This window comes from Lontra canadensis, unplaced genomic scaffold, assembly GCF_010015895.1.
Source record: "Lontra canadensis isolate GAN:19392208 unplaced genomic scaffold, GSC_riverotter_1.0 scaffold27, whole genome shotgun sequence".
Taxonomy (NCBI): domain Eukaryota; kingdom Metazoa; phylum Chordata; class Mammalia; order Carnivora; family Mustelidae; genus Lontra; species Lontra canadensis.
In genome coordinates, this window is record NW_022631021.1 from 4,503,505 (window position 1) to 4,529,017 (window position 25,513).

Below are 25,513 nucleotides of genomic sequence, written 5' to 3' on the forward strand. Positions count from 1 at the left end.
ACCACTGTTCCAATTAGGGAGACACAGCATTTTTATATCGGTGTCATTTTGTTCTTCTTCTTCTTTTTTTTTTTTTTTTTTCATTCCACAACCTACTTTTAGGTTTTCACCACATGGTTGGTGATGGAAGCAGGATAACTCTGTGTGCGTGTATGAGTGTGCACAGGTGTGCTTGTGTGCCTATGAGGATATTCAGGAGGAAGAATGTATATGAAAAGGTAACGAGACTGAATGTCAGAAGAAAGAGCTACGCTTATCCCATATCTCTTTCTTCCTCTCTATTTCCTGCCAGGTATTCTAAGAAATCACATGTGTACCACATACAGAGAATCAATCGCTGGTCGAAAGTATGGAACTGCAAGAAAAGTAGTTCTCCACGTTAGCTTAAAGGAAAACTTGTTTAGCCATTATCTTTAGTACCTAAATTTACCTAATCTACTTACATATATATTAAAAAAAACTTCTCGGCTCCTATGTGTTCTAAATTTCGGAGAACCGAAAGGGAAGGTGAAAACAGAAATACCTCTTAAGAATGGATTTGTCGCCAGGAAATTTATTTGTACCCTTTTTAAATCCACCCCTATCCCCTCCACCTTCAGTAAGTAAGAAAAGTCATATGAATCAAAGAGGCAAAGAATCCTCCAACTTTTGCTTCTTGTCATGATATGGTTATATTAGTGTTGATTTGTTAAACTGGCATTTTCCCACAAAATAACACTGACTCTAATAAGCTACCATGTAGTTTCTTCTGAACCCCTTTGTATGAAATCATAGTCTCTTGTCCCACTGCCAGAAGTTTCTGTTCTTTACTTTCTTCCTGAAAAATCACATAGCCAATTTTTTCCGAAAGATCAAATTTTGAAGAATACTATTCCTAAAATTTCAGGAGAATGAAAATGGACCCACAGATTATTCCTGCAGTTGGCTAGTAACATAAATTCTATTTACCAGTAATATTTTTTAGCCAGGGACTCAGAGAGCTTGGCTCTATTGAGAATATAAATAAAAATTACCTCAAGATTTATGGTTTTATAATTGTCTAGTAAGTTGTTTTTAGTGATTAAAAGCGAAAAAGTCCTTGTTTAAGTCTTACTAATACTCTTGCTCAGTTGATTAGGTTTTGAAACATATTATTTTGTTACTATTTCAAAAAAATAATTAGAATGATATTTACCCCCTTGATCTTATGCAGCTCAGTGTGATTAGCTCTTCTAATTCTATCTTAAATTTTAGCGAACTTCATATTCCATTAGGACCACATGTTAAGAACATCAGAAATAGAGATAAGCATGTTCTATTAAACATCATTATCAGTTGAAATTGCTCATGTAGATTATCTGAATATGACACTGTTAATTAACAGTAAGATAATTACTCTCAATTTGTTTCAACAGGAAAATCCAGGAAGAAGGAATACTCAAAGATATTTTATTGTACATCATCACAATGCATGATAAAAGGCTTTTCAGAGTATTAGAAAGGTAATTGCTCTTATTCTGAACACTTATATTTCTTGGGCCTCTCCTCAAGCCCCAAATTCCTTCAATGAGACTTCTATTTCTGGTATTTCTGGAAACTAGTTAAGAACAAACATAAAATACGCCTCGTCTATATTGAGTCCACTTTAGGTAAGATGGCAGTTGGATTCCTGTGACCTTTTCCCTTTCAGTGGGGTATTTGCCTTGTAAAAGGACAAGAGCACAATGGGTGATTTAAACAAACTTCACGCAGATTTCTTACAACTCATGGAATGTAAGCTAGGGATGTGTATTTTGTATCACAACTGCCCAATCCTACTCTGCAAGCAGGCCAACTGCTATGGGACTAAAGAAGAGATCAGCAAATCACAGCCCATGAGCAAAATGTTGCCCACTTCCTGTTTTTACGAATACAATTTTATTGGAATACAGCCATGCTCACTTGTTTACAAAGCTTTCACACTACAAGGACATCCCCAAGTAAATGCAACAGAGGCTGTCCAGTACAGCCCGAGATATTTACCATCTGGCCCTGCACAGGAAAGAATTTTTAACACTGGACTAAAGGATGCTCTGTCGATTTAATCATATTAGAAGAAACTCCCACAAATGTGACTCTGATCAATCTCTAAAATTATGACCACGGTTATAAGCTAGATAATACCGAACGGTCTATAGGAGATATTACATAACAGCAAATAAACACTCAGCCCACTCCCACCCTGGGTTATGTTAGGGAAATGTTTCTGCTGCTTCACCTAAAGTGTGTTTTAGCAAGAACATCAAGAGAGCTAGTTGCATTTGTCTACCATGGATACAGACCCAGTTGATATAAACAGTATTGCCGACTCACCTGATTCTACCCCTGGGGTGCTCAGACTGCTCTGACATAAAGCTTGTGCTGCTGAGGCGTGAGGCACTGCTGGTTCGGGAAATGGCGGACACATCACTGACATCACTATCTGATGATTTGGCAGAGACGTTATCACAGCTTCTGTACTGATCTTTATGTATGTTATACTAAAGATTAAAAACAAGAAAGTGTGAGCTCCAACATCAGGTTGTGGGAAAAGAGACATACATGGTGAGGTTAATGACTACTTAGCCCACGCCAAGTAAATGTGCACCTTCATAAAAGCAGGTGTGGAATCTAAAACAGTACAAACACTTAGGTAGTATATGATTTCCAATACAAAAATCCTACGTCCTCTGAGTGGTAAAAAATGGTTTGTGAAACTTTAAATGCTTGAGTAGAAAATTCATTGATTAATTACTGGCATAGACTTGAAACTTCAAAATGTCCTTTTTCCCCCCAGTGTATGGGTTTCTCTATTCTTGCTTTAGTTTTCATTACTGCCCATTGTGTTCACCTCTACTCTATGTATTGGACAGACTGCTTCTGTCTGTGCTTTTGATTCTTTCCATAACCGTTCAATTTACCGACACATTTTCCTTGTTTAAAGACACCACAGTTTCTCAATTACTCCAAAAAAATGGATCTCTTCACAAAGAAGGGCTGATATTAGAGTTGAGGGCCTGTGCCAAAGAGGAGTAAAGCGATGGAAGCAAAGACTGGACGCCAGCTTTCTATTGTACTTTAATTAGACATTATCAGATTTAAACTATCAGTGTCAAAAGTAAAAAAAAATGGGATTCCTATTAAAATTTGAGTATGTACTATATGTTTTCTTTTTAAATTTGTCTTTGGTATTCATTACCTAAGATTTTAGAAATTGTTAGGTAGAAGATTAAAACATGCAAAGTTGTCAGAGCAGTTAATATCCTCTTCTTTCTACTTGACTCTTACTATAGTGGATGACACAGCAAGTAGCTTTACATATTATTATTTTATATATGTGTTTTCATTATAATAAATAGTTTGGTTATAAAATAATTACTTAAACTTAATTATATATAATTTTAAAATACTAATATACCAAGTGATTTCTGTTATTTTGGGAACTGGAAGTTAATATAACTTATTAATATAAGAACATATGACTAAACATTGGGTATTCAAGTTTCTTAGCAAGTAATTTAATTTTACATTTATGCATTAAGATGTAAAAATATCAAATGTTTATTAAACTTGTAGGAAAACTTATCTACCCTCTGATGCTCCATATCAGATGAGTTTTAATGAATGTAAAATAATCCAAACACTATTTTTAAAAATTTTTATAATAATTGTCATTCTAAAGTATACTAAGTAAAATGATGCTAAAACCCTGTACCTGTATATACAAAAAGAAGTATAAGACATTGTTTTTTTTTAATCCTAGAAGAGAGAATCATGTTTACTTAATAATTCCTCAGATAAGAGTAGTTCAGGCCTGAGATATTTATGTGAGTTTTAATTCTTCACCTCTCATGTGTATGTACTGGGCAAAGAATTTCACATCAAGTATGGAAACAACTCCAAATTCTAGACTATCAGTGAAATTATCTTTCCAAAGAATTTTTTCATAATTGCATAAGTTGTTTATGAAAGCCATGTGTTAAATTACAATCCAAAAGTAGTCATATACGTGCAGAATTGAGCTTCTTACAGAACTTCATGCATGATCTGATATTAATATGATTTAACATAACATGTCTTTTAAAGTAAAGTGATAATGTTTTACCATCAAGTTCTGTTATATCTTATACCATGATCCTGGCATGATTCAATTCAGTCCTGGCATGATTTCAATCAGAGCTGTTTTTATTTACAGAGTAGATGTGGTACAAACTTAGCATAGTTTTACACAGCTATCCTCACATAGCAGGGTCTGAATTTAATATTGTTAGTGGGGTCCAAATATAACTCCTATATTACTTGTCTTGGAAACTATTTTGCTAAGTATATATATCATGTAATTATTATGATGTTTCCAAACATACTGAAATGATAGCTTGTTCATGAGGGGATATGAAAGAATTGGGCTCTAATACAGTAAAATGTATCCAGCTGTAGGAGATTTTCTGCCACTGTGTTGACAGCCAGAACAAATGTTCCCCTTATTGGCAAATGCCAGTAATAAGCAGTACAGACTATAGCATAAGGATATATGAGTATACACAATACTATTTCTCCAACAAAAGAAATCTTCCTTCTCTATAAGCCATCTCTTCCTCAACATTTTTGTATATAGACTTTTGCTATTTCAGCGAAGAGATTAAACAAGGGATTTTAAAAGACTGTGTATCATATTAAATTTTTCTACGCTGGGCTAAAGAACAATGCATCACAGCTTTCTTTCAGTTTTCCTTTATGAAGGAAATTAAAGACTTTTATATTCACTTTTTACTACTATATTTACTTATTTCCAAAGTCTGTTAGGAGTTTAAATAATCACTTTGAATTTTCATCAAGCATAATTTGTTAAATTTCCTATTTAACACTTAAACATTTTAATAGAAATGAATTAACTGTATTTTGAGAAATAGAAAATCACTAGGAGGAATTTATACTAACCATACGGGGGAAATAAGTCATTCATGTGAGGGGAGACTCTAATTATAGGGCAGCTATTTTTAAAAATAATAATAAACATTTAGCAGCTACCTACAAAACCCATCACCTCAATCTTTGTTGCTGTTCCTGGGTTACAGAAACATAAACACTCTTTAAATTTTGAGTGCCTAAATGCATACTCACCCTCCAGTTATGAAATTCACCCCATCATTAAGGAATGCAACACTGCATAACATCATTGAAAAAAAAGCCTCGCATCACATTTCAGGGATCCTGAAGCAGTCTTGTGTGTTTTCAAAAGGAAAGTTAGTGCCAATTCCCTACTCAAGATGGAGTTAGGGATGTTCCATATTTTAAAGGAGGTGCCAGGTTTGCAACATCTTAGGAATTATAGTACATTTGCCTGATAATTCTTTGCCCTGAAGGAAATCTAGTTCTATTAGTATTTGGTTCTAAATATTTTGAGAATTGTTAACTAATTTCTAATTTGGCAGAATTTCAACAAAGGTGTTCAACCAAAATGTCAAATGGATTAAAACACTAAAAAAGAATCAAGAAAGGAATAAAGTTCAAAAGTTAATGACTATTAAATTTATGACAATATTAGTTCTTAATCATATGATTTTGTAAAGTAAATTATAAAATGGTTGGGGGAAAGTATAAAAAATGGGAAAGAACTTTTCTCAAGTATATAAGAGATGTTTAACTGAAATGCCTTCTCTTGGAAATGAAACTACTTAAAATGGAAAACTACTTAAATGATTTCCTAATGAAATGGGAACTTTTACTATAAGCATTAGGCCACAATATGGATATTAGAACTGCAGAGGATTTATCTTTTACTTAACATATAAAATAAAAAATAAGCTAACTATTTGATATTTTATCTTATATATTTTTCCTATCCTATTATAAGTTCTTAAATATATCATACCCTTGGTCTCACATTTATTGATACTATATCAAAATTTTATTTAGGTAACATGGTACTATCAATTTATACAGTAAGAACAACAGTAATATATTTGAAAGTAATGGTTTTTTTAATAGCCAAGTGTGATGAGGTAGAAAAAGAAAAAGGTGCAAAGGAGGGAGCAACACAGAATATGGTAATTTAACTGCTTGCAAATTAAGTTACAGAACTTCTGAATCAAACTGGAATGATGTGTACATTTCAATGATGTAAGAAGCAGAACACAGCAATACCTAAGTTTTAGATAAGGAGATCTACGGCTCATCACACCATAGAAAGGCTTTACTAATGCTGGGTAAGCCTCAGTTTTCATAAATTTGGTAAATAAGAGAGCTGGAATAGAAGATTAATTTCAGGTACTTTCAGTTCTAAATTTCTATGAGTCAAAGAATATGGACTCTCCCAACTGAGATAAACCTACTTTTGATTTATTATGAATATTAAGTATTGGTGGTTGTCTAGACTTCTTTTTTTAAAGATTTATTTATTTACCTGAGAGAGAGAGAGAGCATGAGCAGGAGGGACAGAGGGCGAGGGAGAATCTTAAGCAGGCTTTGTGCCTGGCTGGATGTGGGGCTCGATTTCATGACCCTGAGATCATGACCTGAGTGGAAACCAAGAGTCTGAAGCTTAAGTGACTACACCACTCAGGCGCCCCTAGTGGATGTTTAGACTTCTAAGGCACTTCATTTTGTAAATTGCTTTGATCAACCGACTGATGATTAGAATCCTACTTCAGAATGATCCAGAATGGCTTTCAACGGTACCTTGATTGCTTACCACTTGTTTCCTATACTGGTCCTAACTTTGACTTGCTGTTCTATTTGACCTTATCCTTTCACATAATGCTAAGAAATTAACAAGGCATTTCCAGCTTTAATGAAGCAGTCCCAATTTGAAGAACCTTTCTAAATAACTACATTCAACGGTGGAGGAAGAAAACTTAAATTATCCTGCCTTCTAATTGCTACTGCATTTGTTGTAAAAGAAACAAAAATGATGATGATATTCATAAAGAAGACAGACAAATAAGCTGACTCAGTGATAATTATGAGCCAGAGAGAAGACTTGTGGAGCTGGAATCAGCAACTCTATGGCACATCAAGGTATTCTGCTCACTGTTTTGTTTTTTGTTTCAAATAATTGTACCATTTAAAGTGTTGTTTCAGAGTCCCAGGGTACTGAGCCTCACTGAATCCGTGACCTTAGGCATTGTCTTAGTTGGAAATCCTCCTGCAGCTGACTAAGATGTAAAGTGGTAAAATGCGTCCAATACAAGGACTCTTTTCGAGTCTGGTGACAAGTCGTATGTTGTGACCACCTCTATTTTTTTGTATTAGTCTCTGGATATCTAGCTATTAAAATCAATCTCTAATATTGATTAATGAGTAGGATCTTCTACATTCATATTTCAAGGTCACAATATTGAATTAGTATAGTTTTTATTAAATTTTGGATTTCTAAAACATTACTTCCAAAAGGGCTTCCTGACATCAAATTATAACACAGGTTATTCTATAATGGCTGCTGCCACTTTTGTAGTATTAATACATATGACATATAAATAATATAATTGTTTAATATAATTTATATCTTTATATTAATATAAATATAAAAATTAAAATATAATATATAAATAAAATATATATTTAAAATAAACCATCTATTTAAAATTGCTTCATAAGGTAAAAACATTCTACACATATTTTAATTAAAATTATTAGATGCTATTTAGCAGTTTATAAACTCCTAGTGCATCCTTACAAAATAATGCTGAAATATAAATTAAATGTTTTATTGCCACTTGAAACTGGATTTCAGTTTCTAAGATTTTGAAATCATTTACTTTTCTTACTAAAGACAGATCAAGAAGAAATTTCACATTGCGTAACTTACGTCATTCACTAATAAATCTCAATAGTCAATATCAATCTAAAATAGTATTTAAACTATACATCTATGTATATATTAATATTTTAAATGCAATATTAAATGGGATTCAAGCAATAAAACAGCTTCATATATCTTGCTTATTTATGTGAATTTGACTACTGACCAAAAATCATTAAATGACCTTAAAATTAAGTATTTACATTTTCTTTTTAGAAAAAACGTTAAACCCCAGTTAACTGATATTTTAACAAAGCTATAGATCTTGTGAAGATATCAAGAGGACAGAGGTTATGATGCAACAACATGAGGTGAATGATAACTTCTCTACCATAACTGACGCTTGCTAGTCCTACGTGCTAGACACACTGTACATTTTCAAAAGGGAAACTATTGGTTGGATACTACTAGTTTACCTTGGAATATTGCTCGCGATCAAGTTCTTGACTAGAACCAGACCCTGTTGTCTGCTTAAATCGATGCACTTTCATTTTCATCTGTCTTGTTCGCTCCTCCACTACTAAGCTTGCTGCAAAAACACACAATGGAAGCCTATTAACACAGGCGAAGCAGCTTTTGGAACTGAATGGTTTAAGATTTCAATTCTTTAGATATGATTTCAATTAAGTGAAATCTAAAAATAACACATGACTATTATAAACAAAATGCAGAATATACAACGCTAGCAACTGTTACTCTAAAGATGAACATGACTCAAATCACACAAAATGGGGAACACGGATGTTAGTAACAAAATATAAGTACCCTATTTCTTTATCTGATAGGAAATGTTTTCAATTCCATTCATAAATGACCATGTGAAATCAGATTTAATCGTGAAAATATGCCTTCCATTTAATCAACTGGTTGTTGCATGTACATATATAGAGAAAACAAATATGCATACCGAACACATCGCACATATATGCACATGCTTAACACGCATGCACACACCCACTTAACAACCTCAGCGAACAGCAGTCACCGAAAAACGGCTTTAATTGATAAGCACCTACTTTTCTGAGGCATTCTTATGAAATCATTAATTTCTACCAGAGTGTTTCATGAATATTTGCCAGTCTTAAAATGGCCTAAGATAAAAAATTAGTTTTCTATATCTGGTGGCTATGTCTGATCGCATATACGAAGTTCTTATGTTTTGAAAATATAATATAAAATTTTTAGCTCTTTAATTTATCATAGGAAAAGAAATGCGTTACATTTAAATCTTTCTTAATCTCCTAAGTAGCAAGTGTGACTGTTCAGATGGGAAAATTACAGCCTTCAATAAAATACAAGTTATTTTAAGTCAGAATCCATCACAAGCAGTTTAGCTTCAAGACCATGCCATTAATTGATACATTTTTACAAATAAGGGGAAAAGAGAGCTAAGGGCACAGTTGTGTGCAGCATAAACTCTTCAAGACATACACCTGTGTTATGTGAGACCTACGTTTATTTTTTACAATCTTTTGATGACTTCCCAGACTATTCAAGCTCTGTGACCAGTGCTAAGATATATTTTTAAGTTGTGTATATACACATATTTATGAGGAAAAAAAAACTTCCTTGTGTGATTAAAGTATTAGGGCTTCTGCCAGGAGAGACTAATGACTTATAAGGATAATATAAATGTCCATACATGTGACTGACTTGGCTACTGATTTCACCTCTTATGAGGAGTTTATAAAGACACTTGCTGGCAGATTTTTCCATTGCAATGATTAAAGAACTATCAGCCTCAGTAAAAGACACTGACACCAGTTATAAAAAGGAAGTGAGTATGTAGCTTTTATTTTGTTCAAGTACAGACTAATAGCATGGGAGATAAATACCTAGTTTGAAATGTGTGTGTAAATGTTTTAATTACCCTTTTGGCATAAAATTATTAGGTGTCAGGCTTTGTTTAAATTTATTAAATTAGGTAGATGACATCCATCCCTGATATCATAGTTCTGTGAATTAAGCAATGATGCACACTTGGTTTGAAAATGCTGACTTCAGAGACAGTAAATGATGACTATTATGATTAAAAGATGATACAATGGGGATCTTGCGAGAAGTAGTAGAAATTTATAAAATACTTGACAATATAGGGGTCATAATGAGTATTTAAAGTAAAAGACTACTTGAGATTAATTAGAAATTGAGACAAATTATTAAGATGACTTGTATTTACAAAAAGCTATGTGGCATACATGAAAATGTACAAATATCTGTTCTTTGCCTTCTGCTTATGTGTGGGTAACCCTGGATACTTGCTCATTCATCTGCTTTGAGCTTTGAGGAAATCAAATGTACTGTATGTAATCAGTTATACTCGACCCTTAAAGCTTAAAGCCCCTTCTACCTGTTATAAAAGCAAACTTAAGTGGCATTAGCTTAACTTTCTCACAAAATGATAGTAATTTTAAGAAATGTTTCACATTGATTGGCCCAAAGCTTTGTAACCTTCACTTTTAGTATAATGAAATTCTTAGGGAAGACAGTTACTTGGCACTGAAAAGAATTTCCCAAGAGCTATTGGTCTGAAGCAATCTGAAACAGTTATGATTTTACCTCGACAGGACACCTCATTTCTCTAAATATAGAATTACTCAATTTATGACATGGCTGTACTTAAATCATTATTTGGAAAACTCAAAACTAAATCACAAGGAGACAGTGACAGCCTAACTAAAACAAATCCTAAGATGGTTTTAAATGACCTTATTTTGACCTTCCCAAAATGATTAATACACTATCTTTATTTTTAAAGGGGTGAAAGTTGACATCTTTTAATCCATCAAAGAAAGAAAACCCCTAAATTTTGACTCAAAATTGTGAGTAGACTCCCTTGACTAGACAGCAAAAATCTAGTGGCCATGCTATGGTATGTACATCAGTGTGTATTCTAAAATAATTATTCATACAAGTGACTGTGTTTTGGTAAAAGTTCTTTTCTCAAACATCTTTGAAGAAGCTTCAGTGTGAATTTGGAGAATTCTTTAACTTTTTTCAGAGTCTGCTTACTAGTATTTTATTTTTAAGCCAACTATTGTCGGATGAAATGACATTACTTCTGAATTACTGGTGTGTCTATCTAAATAAAGAAAAAAATATTAAAAATATTTTTAAAAAATTTAAAAAAATTAAAATATCACAAATTTGAACCACAGTACATGATTATTAATGTACATGATTTATATAGAATAAAAGATATTCAGTAATGATTAAAAGTGAATTGAATCCTTGGAATACGGTTATCTATTAAGTATCCCAATATAAGTAAAATTAACACCAGCCAGAGCTCAAGTATCTTACTTTGAAAAAACGATCATTTAAAATTTTTGCATTGACACTTTTAATGCCAACAGCAAAACTAAAATATGAAATACCTTCCAATTCTCCCACAAATCCTAGCACTAAATTCACATTTTAGGAGCATCCTGAATGTTGGTAGCATTGTAAACTAGCAAAATCATTTATATGCCAATTGCTAATCTGCTATAAAAAGAATTTTAAAATTGGGGGACTTCTGGGTCTTAATTTTTTTTTTATTTCAAAACTGCCACATACTAGAGAGTTAAAAAAAAACTCATTTTCTACAATAAATTTAATTATCATGTAATTGCATTTAGTCTTTTAATGGACATATAGCTTAGATACAACACAGTCAAAAGAGAAGGATGTTTGCTAAGATTGAGCTTTAGCTATAATTGCAGATAGTGATACAAGTAAACAATTCTCTCCCTCTAAGGTGCAATTAACTGTAATTTTATACAAAAATTCTTTATGTTGGAATTTTTCACTGTCTTTCTACAAGCTGAATGCTGTGTCTGACATTGAATAAAACTTTTCTAAAAAGCAGATAGTAACTTAGCTAAAAAACTTGTATTGAATTTTACCTATTTTCTTTAGATTCATTTACACTATTATTTTAAACTCTGACATTTTTGTACATATGTGAAATTTCAACTTAATATTATAATTAAGAAAGAATAAAACTAGAATTTTATGGGTTAATTTAAAACCATACTTAGGAAATCTTTTCTTCGAAACTCAACAAGGATTCTGGAGCATGAAAAGGTGAGAAAAGTAAATACAATTTTAGAAGTCTATATTATAATTTTTTAATGGAAAGTATTAGATATTATTAAAAAGACTAAAATAATTGCTTCTCTTCTCATGCCCCATATTTGCTACAAATTCTTACTCTAACAGTATGGATGATCTTTGATGAAACTACAAAGAAGCTGAAATCATTTGCAAATATTGTGTTTGTGCCTACATGCATTTCTTTTAGCTCTGTCCCTTTCGTAAGATTATTAAAGAAGCCTTGACTTAAAAAATAAAAAAAATAAAAACCTTAGGAATCTTTAACAAATCTTCTTCCCTAACCCTCACTGAAAAATTTCTATAGTATCACCTTCTGCAAAGAGAATGTAATTTTTTCTGGGAAATTACTTTGACTTACAGCCATTTGTGATTTGCTTATAAATATTTTAGATATTATAGTTACATATAGTTAAAGATAATTATAATTTAAGCATTACACATTCTTAATGTTTAAAATATTATTCATGAATTTATAATTACCTAAAGATAATTTGCTCTGATCCTCAAATCCTTAAATCTTTATTTCTTCCTATGCATCTACAGATTAACATGAATTTGGAATTTCAAATGTTTGTGTTTATAGGCAAAAAAGAAAATCCATACAATGTATTGTTAAACCTTCCAATAATTTCAAGTATTCTAGGTAAAACATGAGTGTAAAGGAGAATAGGAATAATAAAAATTTCTATATTATTAAATATATTAAAGTAAAATCATTGAGTATTTTACTTTGTAACAAGGTTAGCTAGTACATCTGTCAATGGTGACAGAGGACAATGTCTGACCAAGATAATTAAACTTGTCAAGTCAACTACAAAGTCTTACTAAATTACAAATCAACACCTTAATTAATTAATTAGTTAATTAAATTACACATTAACATGAATTTGGAATTTCAAATGTTTGTGTTTATAGGCAAAAAAGAAAATCCATACAATGTATTTTTAAACCTTCCAATACTTTCAAGTATTCTAGGTAAAACATGAGTGTAAAGGAATGAAGATTTAAGGATTTGAGGATCAGAGCAAATGTATCTTTAGGTAATTGTAAATTCATGAATAATTTAAACATTTAAGAATGTGTAATGTTTAAATTATAATTATCTTTAACTATATGTAACTATAATATCTAAAATATTTTTAAGCAAATCACAGATGACTGTAAGTCAAAGTAATTTCCCAGAAAAAGTTACATTCTCTTTGCAGGTGATGCAATTAATTAATTGTTAATTAATTAATTAGTTAACTTAAAAAGTCTTCATGAATAGAGAGACTAATGCCTCTGCTCCCTTGCTGCTTAGTAGCCCAATGAGAGCTCAGTGTTAATGGAGTCCTACCTTTGCTCCAATGTATGTTTCAGAAGAGCAATGATAAATGGCCACATATTTGGAATTCATCAGGCAGAATGAAATACATAAATGAAAGACCTATGATGCCTCAGTTATCAATAATATTAAAAAATATCTCTGAAGCACTTAAAAAATCACTGATAGTGGGAACTCAAACATAAGAACCAATATCATATGAAACATGGACACTTGGGGCGCCTGGGTGGCTCAGTGGTTGGGCCTCTGCCTTCGGCTCAGGTCATGATCTCAGCGTCCTGGGATCGAGCCCCGCGTCGGGCTCTCTGCTCAGCGGGGAGCCTGCTTCCTCCTCTCTCTGCCTGCCTCTCTGCCTACTTGTGATCTCTGTCTGTCAAATAAATAAATAAAATCTTTAAAAAAAAAAAAAAAAAGAAACATGGACACTTTATATAAAGTAGTAGAAAATGAAAAAATTTAGCTTACTGAATTTGTAACGATTATAAACTATACACAGCGTGACTAGAAAGATGGGTTGTTATCTAAAAATTCAAAGATGAAATACTAGTTTTTACTAACAGTGTTTAAGGCTTTAGAGCAAAACAAACTGTTAAGATGTATAAACATTCTCCATACATCTAAAGCAATGTGGCAAAACGGAAAGACCCCAGTAAGGGGAATGACGAGAAACAGATTATAATCTTGAACTGATTACCATTCACCAGTTCATCAGTGTAGCCTTGATCAGTTCCTGACACATCTCTTCATTAGGGAGTTTTTATTTGCAAAGCGATAAGATGGCTTGGTGTAACTTCCGGCTGTTGTAGTTCATGATTTTGTATTATTTCAATAGGGTATTAGTACTTTGTCCCCATTATCAAAAAACAGAAAACTATAATAGCTTTCTCTTTTGCTCTATTACCTAATTTCCAGCATTTTAAAATTTGTCAACTTGCTAAAACTATAGATGTTAAGGGGGAAAATATCACCAGTGCATTTTATGTAATTATTTATTATTGTGGTTTTTTTCCAATTAAAAAATGTATTCCTTGCATGTGCATCCTATTTTTGGAGGCATGCAAGTGTAGTAAGCAACTCTGATGTAATACTTACATGCTTGCTTCCTTCCATACACATATACAGTGTATCTACATGAAGATAAATGTTTACAGTATTTTTGACTACACAGAAATGCCCAAATTCTGGGTGATTTTCCTGGAATAAAATGCATTTCAATTTGCAAGGGCAGAAATGTGTCAAACTGTTTTCCTTTTGCTCTTGTATGATTCTCTTAGACATTAAGGATTGTGCTATCATAGTATAAACAATACAAATAACAGATAACATCTATCCAGCATGAGAAGCAGTAAACACAAGTAAATAACAAATTAAATGAAAACACCACATTTCCTTTATAAAGTTTTAAAGAAAATAACTTGTGTTTTGGTACAGATCATTGAAATGGAATATCAACATAGGCGGGATAGGTCATTTGTACATACAGTCACTCAAATCTCACTACAGCCAAAGCCACAAGGCCATTTCTTGTTTTAGCATGCTGATTTTCACTGAACTGTCAAAAACAAAGCTCAGGATTACCAACCCCAGACATCACTTTCAGTGTCAAAACTGCCAAGTGCCAGAGTAACACTGAAAATACTAGTAAGATACTTGACAGATAAGAACGTTAGGCTCTCGATGAAAGCATCTGCCATTTTACCTTGCCCTGTTGTGTTTCACAGGGGTAGCTTTTAAAATGTATTTCTATTCTGAAAGGGAGCACTGTTTTCCTTATGAGACGCTTCTGAGAATACAGTCATTTTGAAGAGCATCCCATGTAAGTAAGACTTCTCTGGGGGAATAACAAAATCGTTCCTTGAGGGGTCATGTTGTTTATTTCAGGTGATCTCCAATATGTTTATCCATCCTCATTCCAATTACACTGATGGCAACAGTATCTATCTTGAAAGGTTTGATGTAGCATAACTGCTAAATTCAATATCAATTTTTTGGCCATCTCTTTCCTTTTTCCTGTAAAAAGTGTTTACCAATTTTAAAATTTGTTCAAAAATACAATATTTAAGGGAACTATATGCTACTAAAGGAAAAAAAGTCGAAGAGCTTTTGCATGGCTAGACATCAGTCTGACTTTTATTATTCCCTCTACACTTTCTCCACAAATCCCAGGAAGAAAGGATGTTCTCCCTCAACAAGGCATATCTTGCAAGTTGAGCCTTGGATGATATAAGTGTTAAACACTTTGAAGTTTTTAAAGTCTATATACTATTATAAATAACCACATGTGAATCAGCAGAATGGGAAAACAGGGTTAAAACCACGAGTTCTGAACTGTTTTATATGAGCTGCTTCACTCGCTATGTCCCTAAAGTTTAAAGAGAAGGCTAGGATGACAACTATATTTATGGATTTGTGGCCAAAAAAAGAGAAATGGATAAATTAGACACTTTTACCAATGGAGCTCTAAATATTTATGAACAGTTATTCATAAATATTCATAAGTGTTCAAGAAAAGCAAAGCCCTGGAAGACAAAGAAGCTTAAACCTTTGAAATCACAACATGATGTAATAACAAGAAATTAATCACCTGGCCTAATATGCACATACTAAATATGCATCTAATACAAAAATATTAAATAAAACTGAAATCCTTTCCTACTTAGTGACAGTTAAAATAAGGCTGCTTCTGAAGAATAGACAAATTAGCTTACTTGCTTTAGCAAAGATTTAAGTTACACGATTTCTGCCTATAATGTGTTTCACAACCACAGTATATTGTTGAAGTAAATGTATAAGTATCGTCTATATAATAATTTAGGTAACAGGAAATTATTAAAATCATGTTTTTCACTTTTTTATATGAATTGCACCTAGTTAAGGTTAATGTTTAACAGTTCTATAAAAAAATGATATTTTGCAAACTTAGTATTCCAACTGTTTTTGTCAACATTTAAGGAAAGTACAAGTAATTGACTTGAGTATTTTTTATAGAAACCTTATACTTTAAAATACACTCATCTAGATACAATTCTTACATAGCCCCTATCATCTGGTTGCAATCATTATTATAGATTTTATTGTGAAACAGGAAAACAAAAAAGCAACAAATGCCACTTACTCTTTGTTCCTGTTTAAATCATTTGATAACTTGAACTCTAATTGTTTTCCATTCTCTATGTGTGCAAGTTACACATTTTTTATAATAAAGACAATTCATATTTGTATAAAAGAGAATGTGATGTATTTTGCTAGGATTCAAAATTGCTTCCAAAACCCAAAAATTCAATGCACTTAAGAAATAGTATCCAAAGGCATATAAATTAGAAATTTATTATGATAGTAACATTATTTTCTCACCTTGAATTCATTTAATTTCTGGTTCTGTTTTGATCTTCTTATATCATTATTGCGATGCCCCCAAACTACATTCATGGGCTCTTTAAAACTGTCCAAGAAATGTAGCAGAGAGGGAAAGATTGGCTTACTTTTAGAATGAATAATTTAAAATATGCCTATAAAGCAATTTTTGAAGTCTAAAATGTTATGGTCTCTCAGCTTTCAACATAAAAGAGGGAAAAGATACATAACGCAGTATGAACATTTATAGTTCCTCAGTTAACTTTTCAATCCCAAGAATGTGTTATCTTTATTCATACACTGTTTTTATTTTCTCAGATTACATAGTAATTTGAGGGACAAGCCAGGTATTAAAAGTATTAGAAAAATTAGCTGAGTGGTAAAAAAACCAGGTCCACAGGGGGAGGTGGGACCCTCTGGTGAGCCCCTCCGAGGTGTTGTAAGGGAGATGAGGCAGAGCAACCTGCAGGCCTGGACAGAACATGGGCTGCGGACTCAAAATCTGGTTCTGCTGTGGAGGCAGCTCTGTGACTGTTGGCAGTCCGCTCAACCCACTCCCTCTCTAGGAAACAGGTAATAATCCCTTCTTTACAGCTGCACATGTGTGGTTACCGTAATCAGGTGGTACTGAATGCACAGCAGGTGCTAAGTAAGTGCTGTCTGAATGTAGAGCAGAGTGGTTAAGAACAAGGTCTCTGGAGTGAGGCTCAAGTCTAATTCCTTGTTCTACCACTTACCAGACAGATGACTGATGAAGGGCCAAGTTTTTAATCTTCTCAAAGCCTTAGCTTTCTCAGTTGAAAATTTACGATATTAGTAGTTACCTCTCAGGTTGTTTTAAGAATGTGATATAAATATATAGCTCTCTTAGTCAAGTGTGACATAGAGTAAGTGCTCAATAAATTCTATCTGACATAAAAATGTTAGTAGTATTTAGTATCTCTGTTCATGTGCTTTATGAACATCATATGCTGGAAAATGATATACTGGTCCCCTATAGTTAGGGTGACCAACCATCCCACTTTACCTGGAACTGTCCAAGTTCTAGCACTGAAAATCTTGCATCTGAACCTGATGCAAACCTCTCGGTCCTCCACAAACCGGGACCATTAGTCATCCTACAAGTTTGTTGGCAATCCATTAAAAACAAGCTCTCACAAGGAGCCCTTTAGCTTACACTGTTGGCTGGGCATAGCTAGTCCCAGTCTTCCTCTACCAGGGAGGACTCAAAAGGACATAATTCTCCAGTACAATCCATCCCAGAAAAGATCAGCTCATAGCAGCAGGGTTTCTATGCAAAATAAAACTGTTTCTTTCTTTTGGGGTATGTGAACCTAGAATTTGACTTTAAAATAAATTTCTTGAATTTGCTTCTATCCTTTCTGGGCTTCTCAAACTTTTTGTGACTGAGCAATAGTGTCAATTCCAGGAGAGCTGCAGCATCCTCTGCTGCCCTCTCCCTGGCTTGCATGCATTTCTGGGATGTGCCTCTTTGGCTGTTTTCAGTCCCATGGTCCATTCTGTGAAGCATATCTGTGTCCTTTGCACAAAGAAGACTTGGCAGAGTGATGACACATCTTAGCCAGAACACAATGACCTTGCAGAAATATAATAATCGGTCATGCTCTGCAGTGAGGCTGTAAATGTATTCTTCATAGAGACTTTAGGTTGGACAACTTACAAATTTTGTTTTGTTTTGATTAGCTAATTATAGCTTTTGGCTAGTAATAAAATATACGGGAGATCTCTCTACATGAGGAATTATTACATTTTTCTTTCTTTTGGCTAAATTAATTAGGTCATGACCTGTTTCTAATATAACATTTTAATGTTTTTATCACACTAAAATTTATCATGCAAATCCAACTAAATGCTTCTGAATCTAAGCACAAATGCATTGGCCATGTTTGAATCACTGGATCTAAAGTTGTGTTTCTGATACCTGAATTAAAAATGCAGGATGGCCAGCAATCAAGGCAAAATCTAAGGACCAAGATGTCTTTATCTTGCTGAATAACATTTTATTTTTTATTACTATCTACTTATTGGTTAGGGCATCAGACACTTTGCCAGAATATGCATTTACCAGAATATAAATTTATTTTTATAAATTCAAATTAAATAAATAATTGAATATTACCTCCCATTTTCATTCTGTAATACTGAGATATATAACATATACCTTAATACACTACAAATTAGGGATAATATATTTGGGATTTGTGCCTATTAAAATAGGATATACTATAGTGGAAAGAGGTAAAAAAGTGAGATACCTGGGCTTCGTCTACCTTTCATCAGCAGTGTATAGGAGTATGTCTCTTAATCTCTCTGAATCCGAATTTTATCATTCATAAAAAAAGGGATGATGCTACTCTCAGGACTAATTTTTAGGATTACTATATCCAACAAATAAATTCAATCATTAGTCCACAAATACTGAGTAAATGTACATTTATTATGCTATACAGAATTATTTAATTTTTAATTATTATTAATAATATTATTTCATTAAGCTAAAAACTCATGTTCAAATATTTAGCTATCAGGCCAACAGTAATACTGAATAGAAAATGATAACGGGCAGCACTTGAGAGCAAGACAAGATAGCGTCTATTTGAAACTCAAGTCCAAAGACCAAAAATCAACTGTGATCCAAAAGATAATAAGGCCGGAGGTCACCACCATGCCCAGCATAGCAGGCTGAGTGGTTCTCCTCCTCTGTCTCTCAGCAAAACAAAACTGGTGGTTCTTATAACGATACTGAGGCCAAAAGAAGTGACATTTAGGCCGCTGCTTTCCAGATGCATGACTGCAATGAGGGGCCAAACATTCTGTAATGTTGCTGCTATAAAAAGGGAAAATCCAGAGATTTTCTCTTCCTTTGCAGCAGATACTACCCTGAATAGAAAGTCAGAATCGAGGAGGAATGTAAACAAACAAAAACATACAAGAAATATGTTATTTTTCAAAAGGAATTGTCATTGTAGATCCATTTTGAGACAAAAGCACTCTTAATTTTAATATTTTCCTCTTTGATGTGAATAGTACAAAATGCTTAACACCAAATGCCCTACAAAATCAGTGCAGGGAGAAGATTCCTTTATAGCAAATAATTTTGCTCATTATTTAATAAATACAGTTATATAATTCACATATTATAAAAAAAGGAACAATATTAAATGGTTAAAAAGTTACATTAATATTTACCTTTTGTGGAAGAGTTATATTTTTCTTGTTCTTCAATGAATTAAATGCACATAATGATGGAAACAAAAGAAAGAAATCAGCAAATTTATAGTTAGACACGGAAATGTGAATAAGCACAATGGCATGAATAATAAAAATGTACAACATATAATGTGACATGATAAATCGCAATGACAAACCATAAGGAAGTCTCAAATATGATACTAAAATTAATCAAAGAATGAATACAACAATTTAAAGATTTAAAATAAAAACAGAAACACTGCGAAATTAATGTTTGGCATTGAAAAATACATTGTGTGGCCTTTTTTCTTGCCTTTTAAGAACTGCAAAATATTTCAGCACCGGTTTTTCCTAAAACATTCTGATTTTAATCCATTATGACTTTTTATTGCTAGTGTATTAAAAAGCATCCTTAATACTCATAACAAACATTTTTATCATTTCAAAAATGATAGCATTTCAGGTAATTTGAAATTTCACATAATTCATGAAAAACGGAATTCCAGTTTTTACTAGGTAGTAGGCATTTCTTTTCATTGTGAAAATATTCAGTAATATTTTCCACAAGGAAAAAGGTTACCCTAATTTAAGTAATCTTTTCTTCCTTCTCCAATGAATTATATTAAAATATCTCAAAGTGAAACTGTTCTTTGGAGATTGTAATTCTTAGAAATTTCATAAAGCCTTATATCTACCTCCTTATTTGTATACTATTCATTGAAAAATAATGGCCTACCCAGATATTTCTAAAGGGGAGTATCATCACAGTTTTAAGTCGCAGATGAAATAACAGAACACATAAAATATAGCTGGCACACCAAGTGTTAGTTTACAAATAATTTTTAAATACTTCTTTAAAAGATATCCAGTAGAGCACAAAAAAATCACTTGTTTGGTTTCAGAAAACCATATGACATTTTAATGCAAACAGTTAGGTTGTTTTCAGCTTCACTCTCCATAAGGGCTATGTTGGAATACAACTTTGGAATATAATCAGAGAAATTTCTTAGAAATCTTTGCTCAATTGTCACAAACCGTTAGTTACCTAAATTGTAAGGCTACTTTTTTGGCTACTTTATCTCAAAATCTGTGTTGTAATCACTCCTCTTCTTTTCTTCTAAGTATAGTTGAATGTAATCAGATTCCATGTAGCAAACAGGCTAGGATTCCTAATTTTTAAAAGAAACTTTAAACAACTTTTTCAAAAATTAAGTAAAAATGTCTTTTCAAAGGATGTGTTTGCCTTTAAAAGAGCACATATCACTTCTATGGTACAAAGACAGAGTAGTAAAACTGAATTACAGGAAACAAAACAAAACAAAACATACACCCAGTCAAATAATCTAATCATCCTGGCACAAATCCTAAAAACAATCAAGTAGGTAACTGTATCCAAAAACTGTATGAATAACATTATTTTACAAGTACATCATGAAACTGCATCACGATCCAGGAATCTAAACCATTTGAAATATTTGCTCTTACCAACAACTACTTATCATCAACTCAGTTTTTTTTTTCCAAAAATAAATAAATAAGTAAATAAAACTAACTTTTGTTAAAAATTTAAAAAAAAGAAACAAAAAAGACGACTGGAAAGAAGGAAGTAGAGGCTTAATTGCAAATGAACTGCATTCAGCATTAACTTCATAGAAGATTGAACTGTTTAAAAAATACTATCAAAAGAAAAAAACCATAATTTTATAGCCCTACGAAAAACAATGAAATCATTCATAAATTTAACGTGCTATATTCTGGCTAATTTGTGAATTAAAAGTTTACTTTTAAAAACATATTTTAGGACACACAAAGATGTCATGTCTGTTCAGTTTGAAACGGATCCATTATATGATGACGGCAGATGCTATTACATTTTCCCAAAGTCCCAGAGCACATAATAAAATCAAAAGTAAACCAGATCTGTTTTAATTATAGAAGAACACTTAGAAATAATAACACATGTTTGTTCTCATATTTTAAAAAGGTTTTATGTACATGACCCTTGAGACCATAAGTTTCAGGAAACTCAAGTAACAAAAAGTGTGACTAGTGTATTTATATTAAATTTCAAAATAACTCCATCAATTTCATGTTCAGTCATTCCTTTCTTCCCACCTCAATTCAATCCTTACACACTGATGATTTCTCTGAAAGACAACTGTGAATAGGAATATCATAAACAGTAATGTTGATATTAACAATAGAACATAGCTTTTTAAAAAAACCCAAATCCAGCATACAATCCAACTGATTTCATAGAAGCAATTCTTATTTCTATAGAAATAACATAACTACAGACTCACTATATAAGAGTTATATGGAGTACCCTTACATGCTTTTGAACCTATAGAGTGTTTTAACAATTGGAGGAAATGCAAAGAATTTTAGGAACCCGTGACTTTTTGGATATTGATCTTTAGCAAAATATGGCCACTGAATCTGTAGCAAAATTCCAGAATTTATGGTTAGTTTAGTTGTGCAACAGGAGTTCATGAATGGATAATTTAAATAAACACCAAATTTTATTTAAAGCAGTTTCATCTGGGCTATTGTTAATTAGAGTCTTTAAAACGTTAATTATGAGTTATCTTCTCAAAATGTTCCCAGAAGAGAAAAGAAAGTTTGTGAAACACGTGAATTGAGAATTCCAATGAATTAATTGCTACCTTAGAAAAGAAAGTCAGAGTTTCACATGGCATCATAGATTCCTTATTAATTAAATGAATACTCATAACAACCCTGAATATTGAAGCATGACAAATCAATGAGACATATAATTTTGAAAAATAATACACATCCAGAGTTTACCATAACAGCGTTCCTCTATTAGTAAGGTGGTATTTCTTAAAGTCTACACTAGTTTTTCTAAAACCAAGTATTCTGTTTATATCCTCTGTTATATCAGTCTTTGAAATAATGTATTTATCTTAGATCATTTCTTGTGATATATTTCTGTGATACACTCAGTAAGTTACTTCAATTAAGTAAAACACATACGCAGCTCCCTCAATATAGAATGAAATAGAAGTGTCACATCAGCAACAACCAACACTGCTGAAAAAGATATTCAAAATGTTAACCTTTTAGTTGTTTTATGGGGATGAAGATTTTGAACACATGTTTTAAACAGAAGTCTGCTGTATTTATAATCCCAAATTAAAAATTATTTCAGCACATTACTTAATGGATCCCTGATAATACTTGTGTGATAACATATACTGATAAATCTTTTCACCTACTAAGAAATGGGATAGACCTTGGGTCACATGAGAAAAAAAAAAAAAAAACAGTAACTATTTTAACCCAGTATTGAAATAATCTGGCCCAGATAGTTTAGGGAACCTAATTTCCATTATCGAAACTCTCCTCTCTGTCTCTGTATCTCTCACACTCTCTCTCTTTTTCTCTTTCATTCTCTCTCCTTCTAGGAAAATAAACACAACATGTATGTGCTTAAATAAGAGCACCTGTAAGTAACGATGAAAAGTTCTGTTAAAAAGAAAAAAAACCCAAATTGCTAAAATGTGTCCTCTAAGTTATTCTTTCTTCATAAAACTTGTATAAAAAACCAGGATATTGCAAGTAAGTTAAAATAAAAAAATACCAGTAAAGACTTCAATATGATCACATGCTTGTTTAAAAACATTTTTTTTTAAGATTTTATTTATTTATTTGACAGAGAGATCACAAGCAGACAGAGAGGCAGGCAGAGAGAGAGGAGGAAGCAGGCTCCCTGCTGAGCAGAGAGCCCGATGCGGGGCTCGATCCCAGGATTCTGAGATCATGACCTGAGCCGAAGGCAGCGGCTTAACCCACTGAGCCACCCAGGCGCCCCTTTAAAAACATTTTAAAAGCAAGCTTAAATAAACCTTCTTCTAACACATAAAATGCCATATTTTACTGAGATTTTAAAAACTGTACTTTCTTTTTTTTGTCCCTTTGAAAAAAGGTGTTTCTAGGGCTCAATTCATTCTCCCAATCAACAATCTAAAATTCATTCATTCACTCACTCAGCAAAAAACAGAGTATATGCCATGAACCACTGAAACTAGGTTCTGGGAATAGAATTCTAAGACACAAAATCCTAGGATTCAGTAAACTACATAAATTAAAGTAGTATTCATTTAATAAAAGGTGTATAAAAAGAGGTGATTCTCAAATCCAAGGTTTTTGGACAATGATCTCTCTTTATTGGATACCTTGTTCTATACTGCCGCTTCTCACTGGCACCTGTGGGAGCTGTCGTCCCCTCCGACTGCTGAAGGGTGTGTCTGCAGGAGGAGGATGGGTTGGACTTGCTTGTCTGTGCATTCTGTGGGCAAAAAAACAAAGGGGGAATGAAATGGTGAAACTCCAAGAGGGCCTGACAAATACCTCTCCCCCCTTCCTGTTACTATTAAAACAGACATAAACCTCCTACCTCAGCCTTTGGAAACAAAATCAAATGCTTTTGATGATATGTATAAAAGAAATATTATAAAAAGGGGCTAAAAGAGACAGGGTAACGTCTGTCACACGTTGTTCTGCATAACAAATTACTGAATTGAGTAAAATGAGACTCACTTCTTTGAATTAACTTACTATGAAGTTGTGGCTTTCCATTAAGTTATCCATTTTTGGTAGTGCTGAACCAATGTATCTACTAACAGCCTCTGAATCCTAACAATGTAGATAAATTAGTTAAAAAAGGCTGTTGTCTAAATTGCTACTATTAAGTCAATTATTATATGTAGAATTATTTATAAGTGATTAGAATACTTCTAGCTGTAGACTTTTATAAAAGTTACCATTCACTTATTTATTTTTAAATAGGAAAAAATTGACAATACTTAAACAAATAACCTTGGCTATAAAACATACTGGTGCAAGGATCAAAACTACAAATCTAAATTTGAGAAGCGTGCAGATACATTACTACTGCACAGGAGCAAGCTGACCTCCATCTGCTGGCATTCAATTTTTTTTAAACTGAAAAACTTTTAAACACTAAGATTTAACTGAACACATACAAAAGATTTTTGTAAAGAAATTTATACTTTTGAAAGCAAATACACACTTAATTTTCCAGGTAATTGCTCATAAAGAATTTTACATCATTAAAATAGATATAGATATATATGAATATGCCACAAACAGATGGAAGGACATAAAACAGCCAAATTTAATTTTCAATGATAGCTAATTGGCAGGAACTATAGACTATTATCAGCACAGTGAAGATAGATGCAAGTAATAGAGGATGTGGGAGAGGTTGAAGTGCCACAAAGAAAGGATTTAAAATTACGGTGTCATAATGAGTGAAAGCATCAAGTGCTCAGGAAAGTACAACACCACACCAACACCCGGAGGCAGAACATGAATGCTGGGCTGGACACTGAATAGCGACCTTGTCAGAAGTGGAGAAGGTGGCGCCGACCCTCCGGGGGCAAGGTGGTGGGTAGAACACAGTGTTCTGACACTAGAGTGCTCACTCGACCTTGAGCGAGCGGGATGTTTTCCCCTAAGGACTGGCTGATCAGTCGCTCTTAGGGCTGCGTATCCCCTTCTAGAAAGGCATGGTGGGAGAACCCTAAAACATTTGGGCCAAAAAAGATCTTCAGTCAGCAGGTTCACATTAAGTTTGATACCAACACATTTGTCCAAGGAGAAAACCTGGTTACTCTTACAAGGCAGCAACTTTAAAAACCAGAAGAAACCCACCATCATGCAATCACTGAAATGGAACT

General features: G+C 32.9%; 1 protein-coding gene across 50 annotated transcripts in view; it reads right to left on the reverse strand.

The window, feature by feature from the left end:
- RIMS1 (regulating synaptic membrane exocytosis 1) overlaps positions 1–25,513 on the reverse strand; it is a 491,535-nt gene that overhangs the window by 91,311 nt on the left and 374,711 nt on the right. For 23 of the 50 annotated variants that reach the window (XM_032864416.1, XM_032864417.1, XM_032864385.1 and 20 more), the window contains 3 exons: positions 23,987–24,099; positions 8,215–8,327; positions 2,332–2,498 (listed from right to left, as the gene is read on the reverse strand). In XM_032864416.1, the coding sequence (XP_032720307.1) occupies positions 2,332–2,498; positions 8,215–8,327; positions 23,987–24,099 (393 nt within the window). Of the gene's footprint in view, positions 1–2,331; positions 2,499–8,214; positions 8,328–23,986; positions 24,100–25,173; positions 25,357–25,513 lie in introns of all 50 variants that reach the window. The other 27 variants (XM_032864368.1, XM_032864370.1, XM_032864373.1 and 24 more) reach the window with 3 other exon arrangements.